At 33.1% G+C, this 19,006-nt stretch overlaps 1 protein-coding gene across 1 annotated transcript; it reads left to right on the forward strand.

Annotated features, from left to right (window-relative positions):
* The first annotated feature begins 1,226 nt into the window (after window positions 1–1,226).
* Window positions 1,227–17,761, forward strand: LOC106715122. The gene is made up of 6 exons (XM_014508346.2): window positions 1,227–2,775; window positions 11,049–11,116; window positions 15,495–15,653; window positions 15,980–16,144; window positions 16,890–16,991; window positions 17,338–17,761. The coding sequence occupies exons 1-6, from the start codon at window positions 1,281–1,283 to the stop codon at window positions 17,518–17,520; spliced, it is 2,172 nt and encodes a 723-aa protein (XP_014363832.2). The 5' UTR covers window positions 1,227–1,280; the 3' UTR covers window positions 17,521–17,761.
* The last annotated feature ends 1,245 nt before the right edge of the window (window positions 17,762–19,006 follow it).

A 19,006-nucleotide genomic window follows, 5' to 3' on the forward strand; every position in this document is an offset into this window, starting at 1 on the left:
TACCACTTGACGCCTGTCTTCTGCGTGGTCGTGGTATTGCACCGGTCGACCCGACCCATTCGTGCACCCAACAAACATTGTTGTTGCGGGATCTACCACTGAGATAAAATTATACGAAAGCCATTCTACATTTAGTATTTATACTAGTTTGATTCTTTTATTTATTTGAATCGAACGTTTGAACGTCTCAACGGTCGGGGTATTTTGTAACGGTCATCTTCGAGGCAGATAGAGATGTCTTTTATAAAATGTAATAAACAAATTTTAACTGCATGCCATATGTATAAAAACATAATATTAACTCTGTTTGTTTCAACTAAAATTAGAAGGATGGCAGTGTTATTATTATACAAGTGTAACGACAGTGGAAACTTAGCTTTAGAAACACGATGTTAGCTAATCAAAACCGCAGTATGGTTCCACAACATTTACTCCATGGCTTCTAAACGCAATAACAATGGGGGCAAGATAGAGGCCAGTGCTTTTCTTTTGTTTCCCATCGTCCCAAATAATACAATGCGATCTGCAGACTTGCAGGCTAATTTATTAGGCTTACTTCTTTTGACTTTACAATATTAAATTCAGCAGAAATAAACTTAAGAAATTGATGGTACTGTTACGCAAAATTGTTTGACCACGATGTTTTCAACATCAAAGATACTAACTAACGATACCTATGTAACTTTAAGATGAGTTGAAACATTAAACTTTGAAATATACTTGGAATGTTTGCTCCAAAACAATTTTAAAACCTCAAGTTACCGCCTGAATTGTCTCATTTTAAGGCGATTCAAATTTTAAAGCTTAATATGGATACGACAGTAAATTTAAATACAAAGCAAAAAGTTAATGATATTTTACATCCAAGTAAAAGTAAGTACACACATCACAGGGTAATTGATTAATCTTGTTTATAAAAAATATCTTAGAATTTCTGACTACCCCTTTAGTTTACGAGCGTAAGTTATGCTGTTTTTCTTAGAATTTTATAATGGTTTATCTTTCTAATTATTTTATTATCACTCACTGAGTATACAAGCTTTACAGTATACGAAATACAAACTAAAGAAAGCAGTAAAAAGCGTTTTTTAATGTGAAGTTGTTTTTCAATCATAATAATTAAAATTGATCCACTCTATTCTTTCGTCCGTGGCTACCGGAGAGATTCGTTTTACAAACAATATAAATAATAGTGGTTAAAGAATGGCTACAGTCCGCGTCGCGAACCCGTCTCGGCAATACCTTGCGCTGTGTCTTTACCAATAAGTAATGTTCTCATCATGAGGAGTTCGAACTCTTTCAGCACTGAAATGGTCATTACATATCTTCTATTTTTACTTTTCACTTATTCATCTTCCTTTAGCATTGGCTCTACGAGTGATAAACGAATTGTGAATAAGCGTCAAGCCAGTGGGGATTTGTTTCCGGATTGGGTCCCGTTCAAGAATAAACACGGCGCCGAATTAGGTGAGTTCGTTGACGTCGTAAAGAAAAAGCCCAAAAAGAGATTGGCGTTACCAACTAATTTTGTGCTGAAATCCCAAGGCGATCAAGACGTAGATGAATATCACGATAAAGAGGAAGGTGGTGACGATTATTTTGATAAAAAAGAATGGTCCGCTACTGGGACCTCTGACCCTAATCCCGCGAAGCTGGCAGATATCGATGGAATAGTAAATATAATAACTAAACAGACAGTGAATCCTGTACAAGCTGAAGATAAAATAAACTTTGAAAGTGTAGAAGATAAAAGTAGTGAAAACAAAAAAGAAAGCGAAGAGTTGAAAGAACTAGACAACGTGAAGGAAGAAAAACATGAGGTCGCAAGTGATAGCAAAGTGTTAAATACAGATACCAAAAAGGACGATGACTATGATTATGAAGAAAAAGAAAAAACGAGCAAAGAAAAATTGGATCAAAGTGAATCCGAGGCAAAGAAAGCCAAAATTTTAGACAGCGTCGATGAATTAAAGGAACGTCACGCGGAAGAACAAAGACAAATATCTGAAAAAATCAAAGAAGAAGAATTATTTAAAGACGAACAGGAAAGAAACTTGGAACGATTTCCACGTCGGGAATATGACAAATACGCCCTAAAGGAACCCGAATGGAGGAAAGGAAGTTCCGAGTATGACGAATACGACGAAAAAATGTTAGATGTAAGAGATAAGTACAAAATAGTCGCAAAGAAATCTGTTGTAACGACTCCAAAACCCAAACCAGTGGAACAACCGCCACGAATAAATAAGCTCTCCTTGTTTTCAAATCCTAATGCGTTCCTGATAAGAGATTACGAGGAGAGCGAAGAGAAACCGACCACAGGTAAACCCAAGCGGAATAAAAATGCGAAAGATGAGTCATCACAAAAGTTCTCCTCGCGATACCTTGCATCAAATCTGAAGGATAAGGGTCGCGTAAGAATATCATTAGTGCCGGAGGAGAAAGATTCAAAGGAGGGTGAACCGACTTTATTCTTTCCAAAAAAGAGGTTGGGTCGTCGGTTTCAGGAGGACATAACACCAGAGACAACACAGACTGAGGCTCAGACAACTTCACATATAACGATGACAACTCCAACGACGATTACGACTTTAGATGCAGAAACAACTGCCTTTGAAACTGACACTACGGCAGCTGACTCCGTGCCATCGGCTGCAGACAGCACCCACAGCGCCTCTCTGGTGCCGGAGAGCACTATTACGGTTACTGACCCCGTCCCTTCAGCTACAGACGCGAAAGAAAAGAAACAACCTGAAAACTACGAAATCGAAAGAGGTAACTGTTTATGATTTTATTAAATATAATTGTAGTATATATTCAACTATTTGATAATCTCTCGTGCGGTAGCCACGAAGAACTTTGGATCGCTGCGCCAACGTATTAAGTAATCAAAGTAACTTTTGTGTACTGTTTTTGGTCTTGAATATAGATAAAGGGATACTTCTTTTAGTAAAAAGACAAGGAATTTGTTTATTTATTGATGAGAAATAGAAATAATACAAGTACTATAGTTAGCTTAAAAAACAATAGGGTTATCCTAGGTCTTTATTGAATTGTACTTTGTAATCTGTTCAACATCTCTAAGATACTAGATTTTACATACCATTATACATATATAAAGGATTTTAAATGTTTATGAACTCTAAATAACTATGAATATTCTGAAAATAAAGATTTCCTGGAATCAATCTCTTTCGACCACATCACCACATCAGGCGGGATCGTGGTTAGGCTATGTTCCCGTAAAAAAAACAAAGCTAATCTTTTTGTGTACATTTGTCGTTGAATATTCTGTAACTCTGATTCCTTGACTACGTAATGATTACGATACAGATTATGTCATGTTTATAATGAACAAGGCGTCGCGGATTATATAATCAAAACATGCATTCAATTTTGCCACTCAGATAAACGTTTGGGTGAATCATTTTGAACAATTAACAGTCCTCTAAAGAGACGGTCGACAGTACAATTTTTTTTTGTACACGTTTGTGTCTACATTGCATATTTACCATCTCTCTGTTCTTATTAGCTCTATGTGGGGTCGGTACGCCAGTTTCTGTCCACCAAATTGATCAATCTTTGATCATTTACGTCGTCATTCTCTTTTTAATTAAGTCACATTTCGCGCAGTCCATCTATCTCTTCTTAGGTCCTATTGATGTTGCCACATTTGTTTTTAAACTAGAAGACTATTAGATTTTGAATTTTGCTTCAAAATTCGTCGCGAAAAATAGGGGCATTTTTGCTTTCAGCGCTTACGTAGGCTAAACTATAGGACCTACATAAAAATGACGAAATGCATCTCTTTAAATGTGCTAAATAAAAGTCCGCGATAGCATATATCTATCTGTTATAGTTTTCTCACAATAACCATTGTTTTCTTTAGAAACATCATTTATTAGTTGTCTTTTCTATTCACGTTTTTCAATATACGCTTCTACAAAAAGTTAATTTTATTTTAAAGGTATTTATCATTTATCACATACATTTAAAATAAAATTAACTTTTTGTAGAAGCGTATATTAAAAACATGAATAGAAAAGACAACTAAAAATACAATGTCATTAAGAATGTGTTCTTTTTTCTATATTTTAAATTCTTCCTTTTTCTTAATGCCATTTCACAAAAAATATGTAAAATCTCCTTGAACACAAGTTGATTGGTTAAAATATGCCATATATTATTAAATATAAACAGTTCTATGTAAAATTTGCTGAATAATCGAATACATTTGTATTACAAATATCAAATCATTCATTACGAGTGTTGATAGCTTGACATATAACATCCAATATGCATTAACAAATCACGTAGTTATATTGTAATCGATGTTATCGAATGTGTCGAGTGTTGCTACGAAACTTTTGATATTATCCTTGATAGATATGTTCATAGTGGTAGACGCCAGCAACATCGGTTGCACGAATTGATCGGCTCGTTCCCTGAAATGCAACGACCATACAGAAGACAGGTCGCAAATGGAAGCAATTCCGCATACAGTCTGATGAGAGTGGTGCCGGAGGCCCAAATTTAGTACTCTTACCCTTCCTAACCTATTCTCATAAAGAAATAATGGGAAGGGGAAGTGAATTTAGCGAAGAAGGGGATGCGTAGGAAGGAGAAATTTCCACATTCTGTGCGTTGCCCTTCTCTATTGATTAAAGTGTCGGATGTCTGTGGGCAGCGGTCATTCGCTATTTCGGCGAATTCAAGGAGCCACTTTGCCACTTTTTAATATAAAAAAGACAAACTGTACGTATTTCACAAAAAGTCGTGAATCCCAAAATATAACTGGTTGTGTTTTTCACTTAACATTAGATCCAATCCAATAGCTTAATGGTTAAGAGTACAATGGACATATGATGTGGTGTGTTCGATTCCCGATATTCGACTATTATCGTTAACCACATCCTAGCACAACAAGAGGTCAAGCCTAAGTAATTATTATAATACACAATCATTTAAGTCTTTCATTAATTAAAAAAGGCAGGTTTTTAATTAAACTTTTCTTTGTTTCGAACTTGAACAACTATAACATAAAGCTAAAAAGATTCTACTTGAAATTTCTTTAAGATTTTTATCAATCTGATCCCCCTATGATCTGGTAGCTTTGTCCTTCATTTTCTACTACATTGACTTTTTGTGTAAATTGATGAGATCAATAGATATATTTCTATGTTCTGTGTATATTATATTGTATGTTACTAGTTGTTTTACTAAATTGTTATTTTTCTAATGTTTTTATTACCATATAAATATTTTCCTATCATAATAAACTTATCTATAAATTATGTTGATACTAGCTTTTACCCGCGACTCCGTCCGCGCGGAAAAAAAATGCACACGAGATAAAAAAGTTCCCATGTCCGTCTTCTAGTTCTAAGTTACCTCCCCGTCAATTTTCAGCTAAATCAGTTCGACCGATCTTGAGTTATAAATAGTGTAACTAACACGACTTTCTTTTACATATATAGATTTACCACCTGCGTGGCCTAAAGAGCCTAAAATTTTGTTGTATTTATAATGTTGAATTAGTCATGTTTATTATTAGTGATTTTGAATGGTTTACCTATAAATATTTTGTTTATTATTAATTAATTTTAACAATGTCTCCCCAAGTAAGGTTGGTGACAGGCAGGCGGCCGGCTGTAAAAAATTAAGCCAAAACTTTAAGGCTTTTAAAACCTTGTGCGCCGACCCCACGTGAGTGAGGCCAGGAAGATGATGATAATTTACCAAATGCGTTTCTTTTGAGATATTTAAAATAACGTAAGATCGGCTCCATTTCTATGCGTGATTGCTTCATATAGGAATTGAAATAAGACTATTGAAAATAATCTGATTCTTTTATAGCTGCCTAGACAATGACAATAATTCACTATTATTTAGATAGACACTTGACGTTATTTTGTTCATCTTACTTCTTACTAATATTATAAGTGCGAATGTTTAGATGGATGGATTTTTGAAGGTATCTCCAGAACGCCTCAATGTATCTCAATGAAATTTGGCATAGATGTACTAGGGCTGGTTGAAAAGAATCTGAAACGACAATTAAAAAAAAAGAAATAACATTTTTTTTTACTAGAAACGTAATTTGCAGTCTTTTACGATCTCAATACATGTAATTTTGGGAAATAATAATTATTTGTTTAAAAAATATTCAGCTTTATAGTGAGACAGTTTTCATTTTCATGAAAGTGGAGAAAACGGAGGTTCGTGCCGTCATAAAGTTCTATGTTTTAAAAGGGAAATCGGCGACCCAGATTCAAACTAAGTTGAATAGTGTGTTAGGGGATTCTTCACCTTCATTTAGCACTATCCACTCTTGGGTGGCAGAATTCAAACGAGGACGAACGAGCTGCAATGACGCTCCCCGTAGCGGAAGACTAAATGAGGTAACTACCCCATAAATGGTCAGTAAAATAAAAAATATCGTATTAGAAGACAGTCGATTAAAACTCAGGGAGATAGCCCAAATTGTGAACATCTCATCTGAACGCGTTTTGAACATATTATATGAGCATTTATCTATGAAAAAGCTTTGTGCGAGATGGGTGCCGCGGCTTTTGAACGACGAGCAAAAGAAACAAAGAGTGAATGTTTCAAAGGAGTGTTTGGAACTTTTTAGACGGAATCCCAATGAATTTCTTCGTCGATTTATAACAGTTGATGAGTCCTGGATCCACCACTACACGCCGGAGACCAAAGAGCAGTCTAAACAGTGGACTAAAAGCGGCGAACCCGCACCAAAGAAGGCGAAAACGACATTATCGGCAGGCAAGGTTATGGCAACCGTATTTTGGGGTGCTAGAGGTGTCATCTATGTGGATTACCTTGAAAAGGGAAAAACAATAAATGGCCCTTACTATGCAAACTTGTTGCAAAAGTTGAGTAACGCAGTGAAACAAGAAAGACCCCACTTGAATAGGAAAAAAATATTGTTCCACCACGATAATGCACCGGTCCACACTGCAAAAGTTGCGATGGCAAAAATTAAAGAGTTACGCCTTGAATTACTGCCCCACCCACCATGTTCGCCAGATTTGGCCCCCAGCGACTTCCATCTGTTCCCAAATTTGAAAAAATGGCTAGGAGGACAGAAATTTTCGTCCAACACTGAAGTGATTGACGCCGTTAATGGCTATTTTGAAGGACTTGACAGTTTTTTTTATAAAAATGGAATAATAGCCCTGGAGAAGCGTTGGTCTAAGTGTATTGAGCTAGGAGGAACATATGTAGAAAAATAAATTAAATTTATTCAAATATCTCTTTTTTCTCCTCTTCATTCCGGATACTTATCAATCAGCCCTCGTAGATCATAATCTGGAAGAACACATAGGCTACTTATTATGTTTTTTTTTTAATTTCGCGCGGTGACGGACTTGCGGGCGACAGCTAGTTTTTTAGTAAATTCAGTATGTCTTTTCATATCAGAAGGTGGTAAACAATCAAGCGCCAAAATCATTTGAGCCTGCCGTAGACCATAAATAGCAGATCCGTTGCCTATCATTAATGGGCAGAAGGAAGGATGAACAGGATCCATTTCCCTTTCTTATATATCTCTCCTTTGTCAAATACACTTCCAGATCCCATCTTATTTGTCATCTTGTCTGGAACAGTTTGATACAACTGTAAAATATCTTCGTTATAAGTTGGGCTAATTTTACTCCCAGTAGAACAATTGTGCACTATGTAACAAGTATTATGAACATAATTATGGGATGTTTAGATTTCTATGTTATTAATAATCATTGTTGTATTTATACGTCTGTATTTTAAAAACATTCTAAAAGAATATAGAAGTTTATGGTTTGATTTTCTCAGAAATTGTATAAGTAAACCATCTAAACAAAGGTGGGAACCTACATCCGTCTTATCTATGGCTAGATTAAATAGATTGGCACAGTTTACATATAAAGATATTATAAAAATATTTTCATATTTATAATCTGTTGCGGCTTCGCGTGCATTTATTTTCGGTATAACTATTAGCACCAGTGGTCACACAATAATCGAAATTGCACCATAATTCATAATCAAAGTAAATTATTAATAATTATTTTTTTAATTTAAATAACTAGAGTTCTTCCACACATTAAATGTGTCAAATATCAAGTTCGTCAGTTCCTTCAAAGGAGTACAAAAATTCGCTTTACATATTAATAAAATGATTAAATTTAAAGCAAATGGAAGACTGTATTCTCTGTCTACCCCTCAAGTTGGGGGTTTGAGTTGTTTTGAACTGAATGCCAAAACAATATTGCATATCTTTTTAATAACATATAAAGAAGAGAAACTCCAATTCATGAGAATCTTGCATTCTTCTTCTTAAGGTGCCTCTCCGACTAGCGAAAGTTGGTAGTCAGTTCTCCATATATATCTCCAGGTTCGTCGCAAGAGATAAACAAAAACTTGCCATCATCATCAGCTGCCGACCGAGGGGCTCAGAACCTACCCTACCTTAGGGGTAACTAGGCCATAGTCAACGCTGGTCAAGTGCGGGTTGACTTCACACATATCTTTGAATTTCTTCTCAGATATGTGCAGCATCACGATGTTTTCCTTCACCGTAAAAACGTTAGAACTTGCCATAACAACAGTCAATGACTACTGAAATAGATTTGTTACGGATTTTTGCATATTACAAAATTTTTGTGAGAACTGGAAATTGATATTGCTTTAAGTAACCTTCACGGATAATACGGAACTGAGATTTGGATGTTTCACAAAAGTGATGGTGCAATTTAAATGCGATACAGACACTCTCACAACTTCTATACAAATAAGGTAGACAGAATCAAGAATTATTTTTTTAGTTGAGGAAGAAAGCCTGGACACATGGAACATTTTGGATTTCCGCCTATCAAATTATTTACGACTTTCTGTCCCATAATGAATTGATAAATATCACAAAATATTTTTGCAATCTTTAAATTTAATATTTTACGTGATTTTAAACGAATTACTATTCATTAATAATATTTATTCAGAACTGTCTAAGTAAAGGAATTTGCGGTTTAAATGCAATTGAATTTGTCAAGAGGTTAACGAACTTGTGTGAACCACTTTCAGCGAGAGATGTTCAATGAATTAAAATAATAATCTTACTAATATTATAAATGCGAATATTTAGATGGATGGATGTACATATGTTTGTTTTGAGGGTATCTTCAAAACGGCTCAACGGATGTCGGCTTTTTATCGATGAAATAGATATATAGCCTGGAAGTACAAAAAGGCTACTCATAAAGTTTTTTTTTTAATTCCGTGCAGACGAAGTCGCGGTCAAAAGCTATGTAATATTGATGAATTAATATAATATTGTATATAAGATGATAAATTTTAATATTTTAACTAAAATTGTCTATAACATACCGTAACTGTGAATTTGGACTTTAATTTGATATTTTTTATGATAAAAGCGTTGAGAATCGAACCTCGCATCCCTATTTCACAACCACTCAACCACTGCGTTAGACTGTTGATTTTTTTCTCACAAAAATAGTTAAAGTCAAACAACTCAGATCGAATTTCGTTCAACTGTCATAAACAAATACTTCATAGTCATGGATCATTGACGCCGAAATAAATTATTGGTTACGGTTATAGTCTATTTCCACTGAGATGGTATCCGCACGACTTTGACCGCATGCGGATTTTGTAAGGCAGTCACAACGCCACCAGTGGAAATGGGATGCATTCCCGCTATAAGTAACGGATACCGTCGACTAGCTTCTTATTGGAAATAGACACTAATTTAAGTTCCTGAACTCTGGGACCTATTGGCAGTTGTTTTTGTTTGATTATGAAATTGATGAAATAGGTGAGATGTTTTTTTGTTTTCATTTTTATTTAACAATCTACTAGTTTACTTAGCATCCAATTGTGTATGATTCGTTCCTATTACAACTTACTTAAGATTTATATTACGCCTAGGCTGAATGTAAACTGACCAAGTTTATTGTTATATTAGAAAATAGAGAACATTGCAAATTTTCCTTTCTCTAAACACTTGTGTGCAAACGAGTTGACAAGTATGGGATAAAATCACAGACGCATTTCTTTTCTTGAACAAATTCAAATGCAATGCCTTTCAACTCAGCAAATAGAAAGAGATTAGCAGACGGAAGTTAGAGTCCGCATGTAACATATTATTTGTAGGAATAAAATGTCCATTAAATGCATTTAAAAATTAACAATAAATCTAACCCAAACTCTCACACAAACATGCTCCCAACTTAATATAAAAAGGAAGTATTTTCAATGTTAAATGTCAAAGATTTACCTTTACATAATCCTATGGGAAAAGCCATGCTTTTGCTTTTGCGAACAAGTAAAGAGTGTTTATTTATTCCGTTTGTAAACATGTTCGACCTCTAATAACTATTAGGCTCATAATTAAATTAAAGGTTCTATATGGTCTTTGAAACATGTATTATGAAATAGAATAGAAAGTTATGGAAAAAGGGAAAAAAGAAAAAATTAATAATCATCTTTAGTGATACTCCTTTAGGGTAAGCGCACCAGTTTTTCACCATCTAAATCTCACCTTATTTCAGTCATGATCTTTATTTGTTAATAATAAAGTTTGACCTATATTACAAACAAATCACACGATTTGTTTTTAACAAATGTACACAAATCATGGATGCAGTATTTGTGATTGCGTAACCGATTGATACAACTTACCCCTATCAGTCTTGAAGACGCCGAACAAATAAAACTAGATTATTATTTAATAGTTCTGAACTAGATTTTAATATAAGTAACAATATAAACACATTTAGAAATTTTCTTTTCTAATATTTGTTTGATTCTACAGTAATTTATTGTTAGTTAAAAGAAATTAATAATCTCTTTAAAACTGATTATAAATTAATAAGACTAATTATTAATTAATAGCATAAAGTACTAAAGTAGATTAACCATTGGTTTTTGAAACCAAAATCTTCAATTAAAACATATTTTCATCCATGTCCATTATCTTAAATATCACCACAGAAACCCACTCTAATAGTAATAATTAACTTGTGCATGTACAGGTAGCGGCAGGGAACATCACTCCTCACATGAAGAGGAACACGGTGAGAATGGGAAAAAGGCATACGAGGTAAGATTTTTTAATATAATATTTTAATTTCTAATTAATATGAAACAAATAAAAATAATTAAATAGAGACAGGGATTAACGAAACACGATCAACATAATCTTATATATAAAATTCTCGTGTCACAATGTTCATTCCCGTACTCCTCCGAAACGGCTTGACCGATTCTCATGAAATTTTGTGAGCATATTGAGTAAGGTTTGAGAATCGGCTAACATCTATTTTTCATACCGCTATTAAGTTTTTTTAAATGCGCGCGGACGGAGTCGCGGGTAAATGCTAGTTTTAAATAAATATTTGATTGAAAAATAAATTATTCTATCCATACCTCGTTCACCATCTAATTAAAAAAATAAAAAAGGAAAAATAGAAAGTTAACATAATTCAAAAAGTTATTGTAATAAAGTTTTAATAAGGTTAATTTTTTTATCAGGACTCGCGGTTCGAGAGACAAATATTAAAATGCATAATTGAAGCCGTAATTCATACATTAACCCTTTCGTTATAGCTCCCGCGTGTCAGCCTGTTGCTTAAGATCTACGAAATAATAGACGAGGCATAATGCGCATAAATATATTAAAAGTTTTGGGATAATATTTTAAGAAGAAATTCATAATTCAAAGCATATATTTAAACTTACTATAGAAATCCGAACACAATAATGTTTTTAAGCTAATTTATATTCTAATATCATCAAGTTAATTTGCGACTTAAAACAAAATTGTATTTGACCTCTAAGCAATAGTATAAAGTCCAATTCATCAAGCATTTTGATTAATTGTTCATAAATATAATATACAAACTACATATATAATAAAGATACGATATTAATATAGACAGTTTCATAGGTCAATGTGATTCAAGTGAAAAGTGCCGCCTCTATTAATTTCGTTATTCAAAGCTTTCCATAACACGTTCATTTTACTTTAATCAAAATGAGCGACCGCCCGCGTTCCTTCGTCACCTCTAGCACCCCCACAGTTTTATATATCTACTATGAAAGTCAATTTTAAAATCTAGAATGTGTTCCACGAAAATTACCTATCGAATATTCAAATATAGTTTGGCGAACGTTGTGACGTCACTGGATCTTGGTATTGTTCTCGAATGAGTAGCATTTTTTAATTTAATAAGAAATATAAAGAACGTTAGGAACTGATACGAATTATATTAAATTAACGGCCCAAAATTAGGCCGTTTACTAAGCAATAGTTTTACGAGATTGCTCATATATAATCTTACTAATATTATAAATGCAAATATTTAGATGGATGGATGTTTGTTTGAAGGTATCTCCGGAACGGCTCAACGGATCTTAATGAAATTTGTCACAGATGTACAACATAGCCTATAAGAACACAAAGGCTACTTATTAAGTTTATTTTTTAATTCCGCGCGGACGGAGTCGCAGGCAAATGCTAATATGGTTATATATATTGATCTGTATTTTAGGTTTTATTTATAGCTAACACTATTATTTTTATAAGTAAAATATAATAACGATTACATTAACTGAGGATATTCAAAAAGGTGGTTACTCCGCACGAGTGTGCAGGCTTGCGGAGAGGAAATTTCTCACATCTGCTTCACTGGTATTTATATTACAATATTGGTAAGGTTTGACTGTCCGTAACTAATATTAACTTCAAATATACGCTATTCTATACAACATGTTAACTTTATGTGTTAAAACTTTCTTATATTATTAATTAATTACGTTATTAATTAGTATTAAGCTACTGATTAATAATTAGAAAGTCATCTAAACTCGTGTCGTCATTGTCTTACTTATGATTTTTTTTTGTTATTCGATCTGAATAACAATGATTTTCAATAATTTTTGATGTATGACAATTATTAAATCAAATTGTTAATTCCTCTTAAACTTTAAAGACCAATACTTAACTTTATTTAATTTAATTTACTTTTATTTTAAACAGTTTTGTGGGACTTAGTTCTAATTTCAAAGTTAACAACGTATTATAAATAAATATTAAAGATGTTAACTAAAGAAACCAGTTGTATAATTGTCGGTTACACAATTAACCGCAGTTAATACTGTTCCAAGTGTGTAATGGAACTAAATTTAACCTCCATTATGAACGCTTTCTTTCAACACCCGCTTTCTTAGCTGACCTATTCAACTATTGTAAACTTTCTTTCAATGCAACACGCTTTTGACTCAATTTAATTATTGCAGTTTGTGATATTTCATAAAATTCATAATATAAATATATATCTGCTAATCCGTGAAATTATAGCATGAAAACAATAAAATGACGAGATATGACATCATATGTTGCTGACGTAACATAACTCGCAAGCAAACCATGGCCAATCTGCCAACATTTGATCAAATATTTGGTCAAAAGCACCAACATCTCATTAATACAATAACGTAATCGTATTATCAAACAATCGACATGTTGATGAAATCACATCACGTTATTGTTTTTGTATGATTTTGTACAATGTCACATTGAAATGCTTTCTTAATTTAAAACATTTATGATATGTACAAATATTATTTTGTCGTTAAAACTTTAATAAAATCTTAACATTACAAAATGGATGCATAGCAAGTGAGTAACTTATTAATATTTCTCTTAAAAGTTATTTTTAGTTAGTTATTATAATTTCTTTTATCTTTTTATGCATAAATATTCTACTTCACTCAAACGAAAGTTAAAAAAGTTACCATTCCTAGGCCCACAAAGAAATATATATAAACCTAAATATTCTGCATTTCGTGAAAGGTACGCAGCTTTTAAATTATTAATGTTCTTTCCAAACTTTACGCGTAAAAATTTTGTAATTGTATAATAAAAGATGTTAAAATATGAAATGCGTAAGATTTCATTTTTAAATAATAAATTGGAAAAGAAATTTTGCGGTAAGAGACTTTAGGGGATGGTAAATACTTTGACTTTTAAATGACGGGACCTGTAAACTGCGCGCAATCCCCTCTTTAAAAAAAAACAATAAGTTATACACTTGCTTGATTGCGTGGTGGTTTTGTTTGTGTTTATTTTTGATTCAGTATGCGTTCATAAAGAAGTTTCAATTTTACGTGAGTGACATCATAATATGATCACGATATGTCAACATATAACGGCATAGAGCTGGCGTTGTACTCAATAAACGCTTGTCGAGTCCGTTACTTTATAGTCTAAGGGTTCAATAGACGAAGTTTACAAGTAAATTAGGCTGCTGTGATTGTGGTGCGGTTAGCGAGCTCACAGTACAGTCGTTTTAATTAAACAACAGTTCAACAATGAGTGAATGAGAATGTCAAGGCAGAATTTCACACTGCTTCAATGTGGCGCAGTTATCAAGTATTAATGCTATATTTGACGTTATTTTTTTATTTAACTTTTTAATAAAATAGCTTGCTTATTTTTATCTGCACTGTATTCTTATGAAAGATAGATAGATAGATAGATTTAGATAAAAAAAAAAAAATTTCACTACTGTTGTCTACAGAGAAGTGTGAGCTTAGTATCTCTCTGCCTTTAGGCACTTGCGTTTTATAATACTAGCACACTATGAAGTCTAGTCTAATCTTAGTGAAAATCTTGAGGTTAGGTATATTACCAGGTGATAAATTCAAATACGAATAACGCTGAGAGCGTCAAGTCGCGTTGCCTTTTTGTAATCGGTGCAAAAGTTTTGCAATTATAAAATGGCTTTTGACGTTTCTATAGAAACTACGTTGAAACTAACTTAATGAAACCGTACGAGCGCCGTATTCGGTTGTTTCGTAACTTAGTAAATTTAGTTAATAATCACTTATTGTATTACTCTATATTAGATAGTAAGTAATTGATGCGTAATATGGTAAAGACTTTGAATTTGGCGACGGGAAGGGGATACAGGGAAAAGTAACTCTTATTAAAAAAGATTAGCGTTTGACTTTTCAACAAGCAAGTTTAAGCAAAAGTTAAGTTTAAGTTCAAGTTTAAGCAAGTTTTTTTATAGTACTCTTACACGTACGTCGTAAGAATCCCATCTTTCTGCCGTAAACAAGAATAAAAAAGTACATGTAAGTCTTTTAACGGAATTTGTTGCACTGTAAGAATAATTTTAAATAAGTGTATCAGGATTTTCATTATGTTGTTTTCCTTTTCTAGCTCTCATACTTTAAAATTTAAAAACTATGTAATTAATAACATGTTTGTATTATTTGTATGTATGTGTTGTGGTTAAGAAAATATAAATTACAATGTGCTTACGATATTAAAATTAATTAATTAACCAATCAATTAATAAATCATTTAATCAGTAAATTAATAACTTAATCAGTTGATTAATTAATTAATCAGTTTACATTTTAGTGTAATATTAAAATGGATTCTAAATTTGAATATCTAAATGTTATAGGGGAAACACGAAGATACAAAGACGAAGAAGGGCTACCACGACCGCGAGAACCATGTCGGCAAATACGACGACCACGGCGGCTTCGACAAGGACCTCCACGACGAATCCCAGCACTACGGTCACCATCACCACGAGGAGCACGGCAAGAAGCACGCTAAGGTTACAATCTTACTTCTGTTATTCAGTAACTGACAACAGCAACATTAGAATTTTTGATAAATTCAAAATCGTATTCTTTGATCATTTTTGCTTTGATCACAATTAATTTTATTCCAAATTATGTTTGATTATGTCTTAATATTTATTTTAATATCGTTTTAATTTGTGAAAAATAATTTCTTGACCCGTTTACTGGAATTTATGAATACATTATCAGTTCAAGACTATATTTTAAAGCATTTCTTATTTATATACTGAAATAAACAGACAGAGTAGGCTTCTCAAATAGTATCAATAGTGCTCACGTGTTATATTTTTATTTTTAGTACGAAGAGTCCGGCAAACATTCAAAAGGACACAGCACAAAAGGCAGCCACGATATCCACAAGAAAGAGGAATATGAAAAGAACGTTGAATTCTTCGAAGAGGATGGTGACTTCGATGAGGAAGAGAACCATGGCGGCCATCACGACGAGAAGAGTCACGCGAAGGTTAGAATTTAATTTACAATTAAGGACGTAGAATTATTTCATTATTTCTTCCAAAAAAAAATATGTTATCTGTCTTACTAAGTATTTTTACAAAATACCTTTTTTAATATCACGTTTGTGACATTAAGGTCAATGATTTCACATCTCAGCCTTGCACCATTGACATACTCCTTTTCAGATTTTTTACAAAATTGCTTGCGTAACCAGTGGGTCTAGCACGAATATTTGCGACAAGCGCCTTCGTATCGTCAACGTCAATTATGGCAAAATTAGTATAACATTTTAGTGTACTATGTGTCCGATAGGGGCGCTGCACAAATTTTTGTACAAATTTTGTACATGATAATTTGTCAATTTGCCAAATAGTCAAATGTTTGAAAATTATTGATTCACAAAATTTACGAAATTTCAATGTTCAGAATTAAATACTAAAACCAATGAATTGTATTGTATTTCTTCAAGATGTTTTTGTTTAGTTTGTCGTAACTTTGTACATTCAAGTAGACATATAAAGTTACTTAATGTCTAGACTTCTAAACTATGTCAAATGTAACGAAATCCTTTTACTCACGTAGTTGGTAACTAGGAAATTTGTTCTTGCGTGATGTTGAAATTACCTAATAATTTTGTTATTTATTTCCTGTCACTAATTTTTTCGTTCAAATACTGCTCGTTATAATATTCTTTATATAATTAACAGCATGAGTATATAATTTTTAATATTATTTTTGTTGTCTTTTCCCAGGGCGGCAACTTCAAAAAAGAAAACCTCGAAAGTGGTCACGAAGGGCACACGAAAGGTGACACGGGCCACTACAGCAAAGGCGGGTTTGGACATTACAACAAGGTACAAATATACTTCAAATAATTATATTAACTAACAAACATACACTAGTATAATAAAAAATGATAGTCGTAATTGAATCAGTACATTTTTTAAAGATGAATATTTGTTCATCTGATGTCAAGACATCACCATCCATAGACATTATAGCTTTTTTATAAGTTACAAATAGTGGAGACGAGAGAAAAATTATACCTTCTTTTTCTATCGAACTTTTCCCGCGTTAATTCTTCTTTCATTCATTATTCTTCTACTTCTTATGGTGCATCTCCGAGTAGCAGTCAGTTTAATTATTGATTAAAAAATGTAATAATTGATGTTCATAAAATGTTCATAACAATACTTGTAGGGCCATAAATCATCAGGCGGACATGACAACCACGGACGCCATGGAAAAGAGAACCACCACATTGAAGGCAAAGACGCGGGAAAGAAGTGGATCTATCACCACGGAACACCAGCCCGTACCGCGCATCTCGCGCCCATCGACCGCGCAGACCCTCGACTCTTCGGCCCGAGGCTTTTCGGATAGAGACATGCCACCCACACAGGACTACCTCAAGAAACATATACGTGCGGTTGCGAAACGTCTCAACTTAGTATTCCTAGTATAATGTATCCAGTTAGTGTTAGTTCTCATGGCCGCGGGATACCGTTCGTAGTGCACATTATAAGCAAGACAATCTTTATTTCGCAAACTATTTTTCGTTCATATTTACGCCTCAAACTGCGTGGAACAACTGATGCTATGTAGATTTGTAGAACTTTAGGTGCGCGGGAAGGTACATTGTCGCGGTTGTCCGTGCGGTGTCGCACAACAATTTGAACTCAATCTTAAACTAAATTCAGATTGAACATATATGATCTTTATTCCCAATCCCGCTGACAAATATAAAAATAAATAAAATAACGCTCAACTAATTTAATTAATTCTTTTCTAACTGAATTTTTCAAATGAAACATAAATCATGCGCTTTAGTATGAAGCACGATATATTGCTGCTTTTATGAAATCATTTTCATTAAATAGTAAGTTGGCTTCGAATATTTATTTGGATTAATCTGATAATGTCAATTATTTTTCTATAATATTTAATATTAATTATAAAATAAATCGTTATTCATTATTTTAAATCTTTGGATTTTTTTACGCAAAGAACGAATGTTATAAAAAATTTGTTAAAACTCTTAAATATCTTACCAATTCTACATTAATTGGATATAATTTTGATAATGAATTTATCAAATATTAATCATACATTTATTTGTAAATACTATTTCGTGATTGATGTACAAATTACACATACTTATACTGTAAATATTTTCGTTCTAAATAAAGTTGTTATTATTTTTTAAACAAACGAGTATTTTTAATTACATCAATTTAATTAAATCAATCAAATAGGGCATTTTATTTAGACCCCAAACACCCTTTTAGTTGACTACATTACGTTGATATATTACGAGTATATCTAAAATGCCGTCTACATTATGCCAGTTGCGTCGGAATGTAGAAAAAGTAGAACGCTGTCACAGTTATCGAACTGGCTGGTTTACTGGGTTCAGTAGGTGTCTGTCTACATTACGTCAGTTGTATGAGTTGATTTCGAACTCTACTGGCTTATTGCGCTGGCGTATTGTAAACCAGGCATATTACTAAGATAGACTAGAAGAAGCCCGCGACTTCGTTGCACGTGAAATGAAACTAAAGACAACTGTGTAGTGTATGTGCTATTCCAGACAGTGACAGATTAAGCATTCCGGAGTTACGTGATAACGTCGATTTAACCTTTCGCATTTATATTAGTAAGATTATCAATTTTGGTGTAGTTTCATGCAACCTACCTACAATATGTCATCATAAAATATGAATTAAATAATAAATAAAAATGATATGAGAATTCATTATCGTTTGATGAGCCGCTATCGCGATTATATTGCGTTTATGAGGTTTGAATTTACGCCGATATAACGTAGACCCTCACTAAATTGTCTATAGTGTTGTTCGAGTATTTATTG

The sequence above is a fragment of the Papilio machaon genome, chromosome 22 (genome assembly GCF_912999745.1).
Source record: "Papilio machaon chromosome 22, ilPapMach1.1, whole genome shotgun sequence".
Classification (NCBI taxonomy): domain Eukaryota; kingdom Metazoa; phylum Arthropoda; class Insecta; order Lepidoptera; family Papilionidae; genus Papilio; species Papilio machaon.

What these genes read in the sequence shown, in the direction of transcription:
- LOC106715122 (XM_014508346.2), top strand. Translation starts at nt 1,281, where the DNA reads ATGAGGAGTTCGAACTCTTTCAGCACTGAAATGGTCATTACATATCTT. An exon ending in AAACTACGAAATCGAAAGAG is followed by an intron (nt 2,776 to 11,048) that starts GTAACTGTTTAT and finishes GTGCATGTACAG; the next exon opens with GTAGCGGCAGGGAACATCAC. An exon ending in ACGGCAAGAAGCACGCTAAG is followed by an intron (nt 15,654 to 15,979) that starts GTTACAATCTTA and finishes TTTTATTTTTAG; the next exon opens with TACGAAGAGTCCGGCAAACA.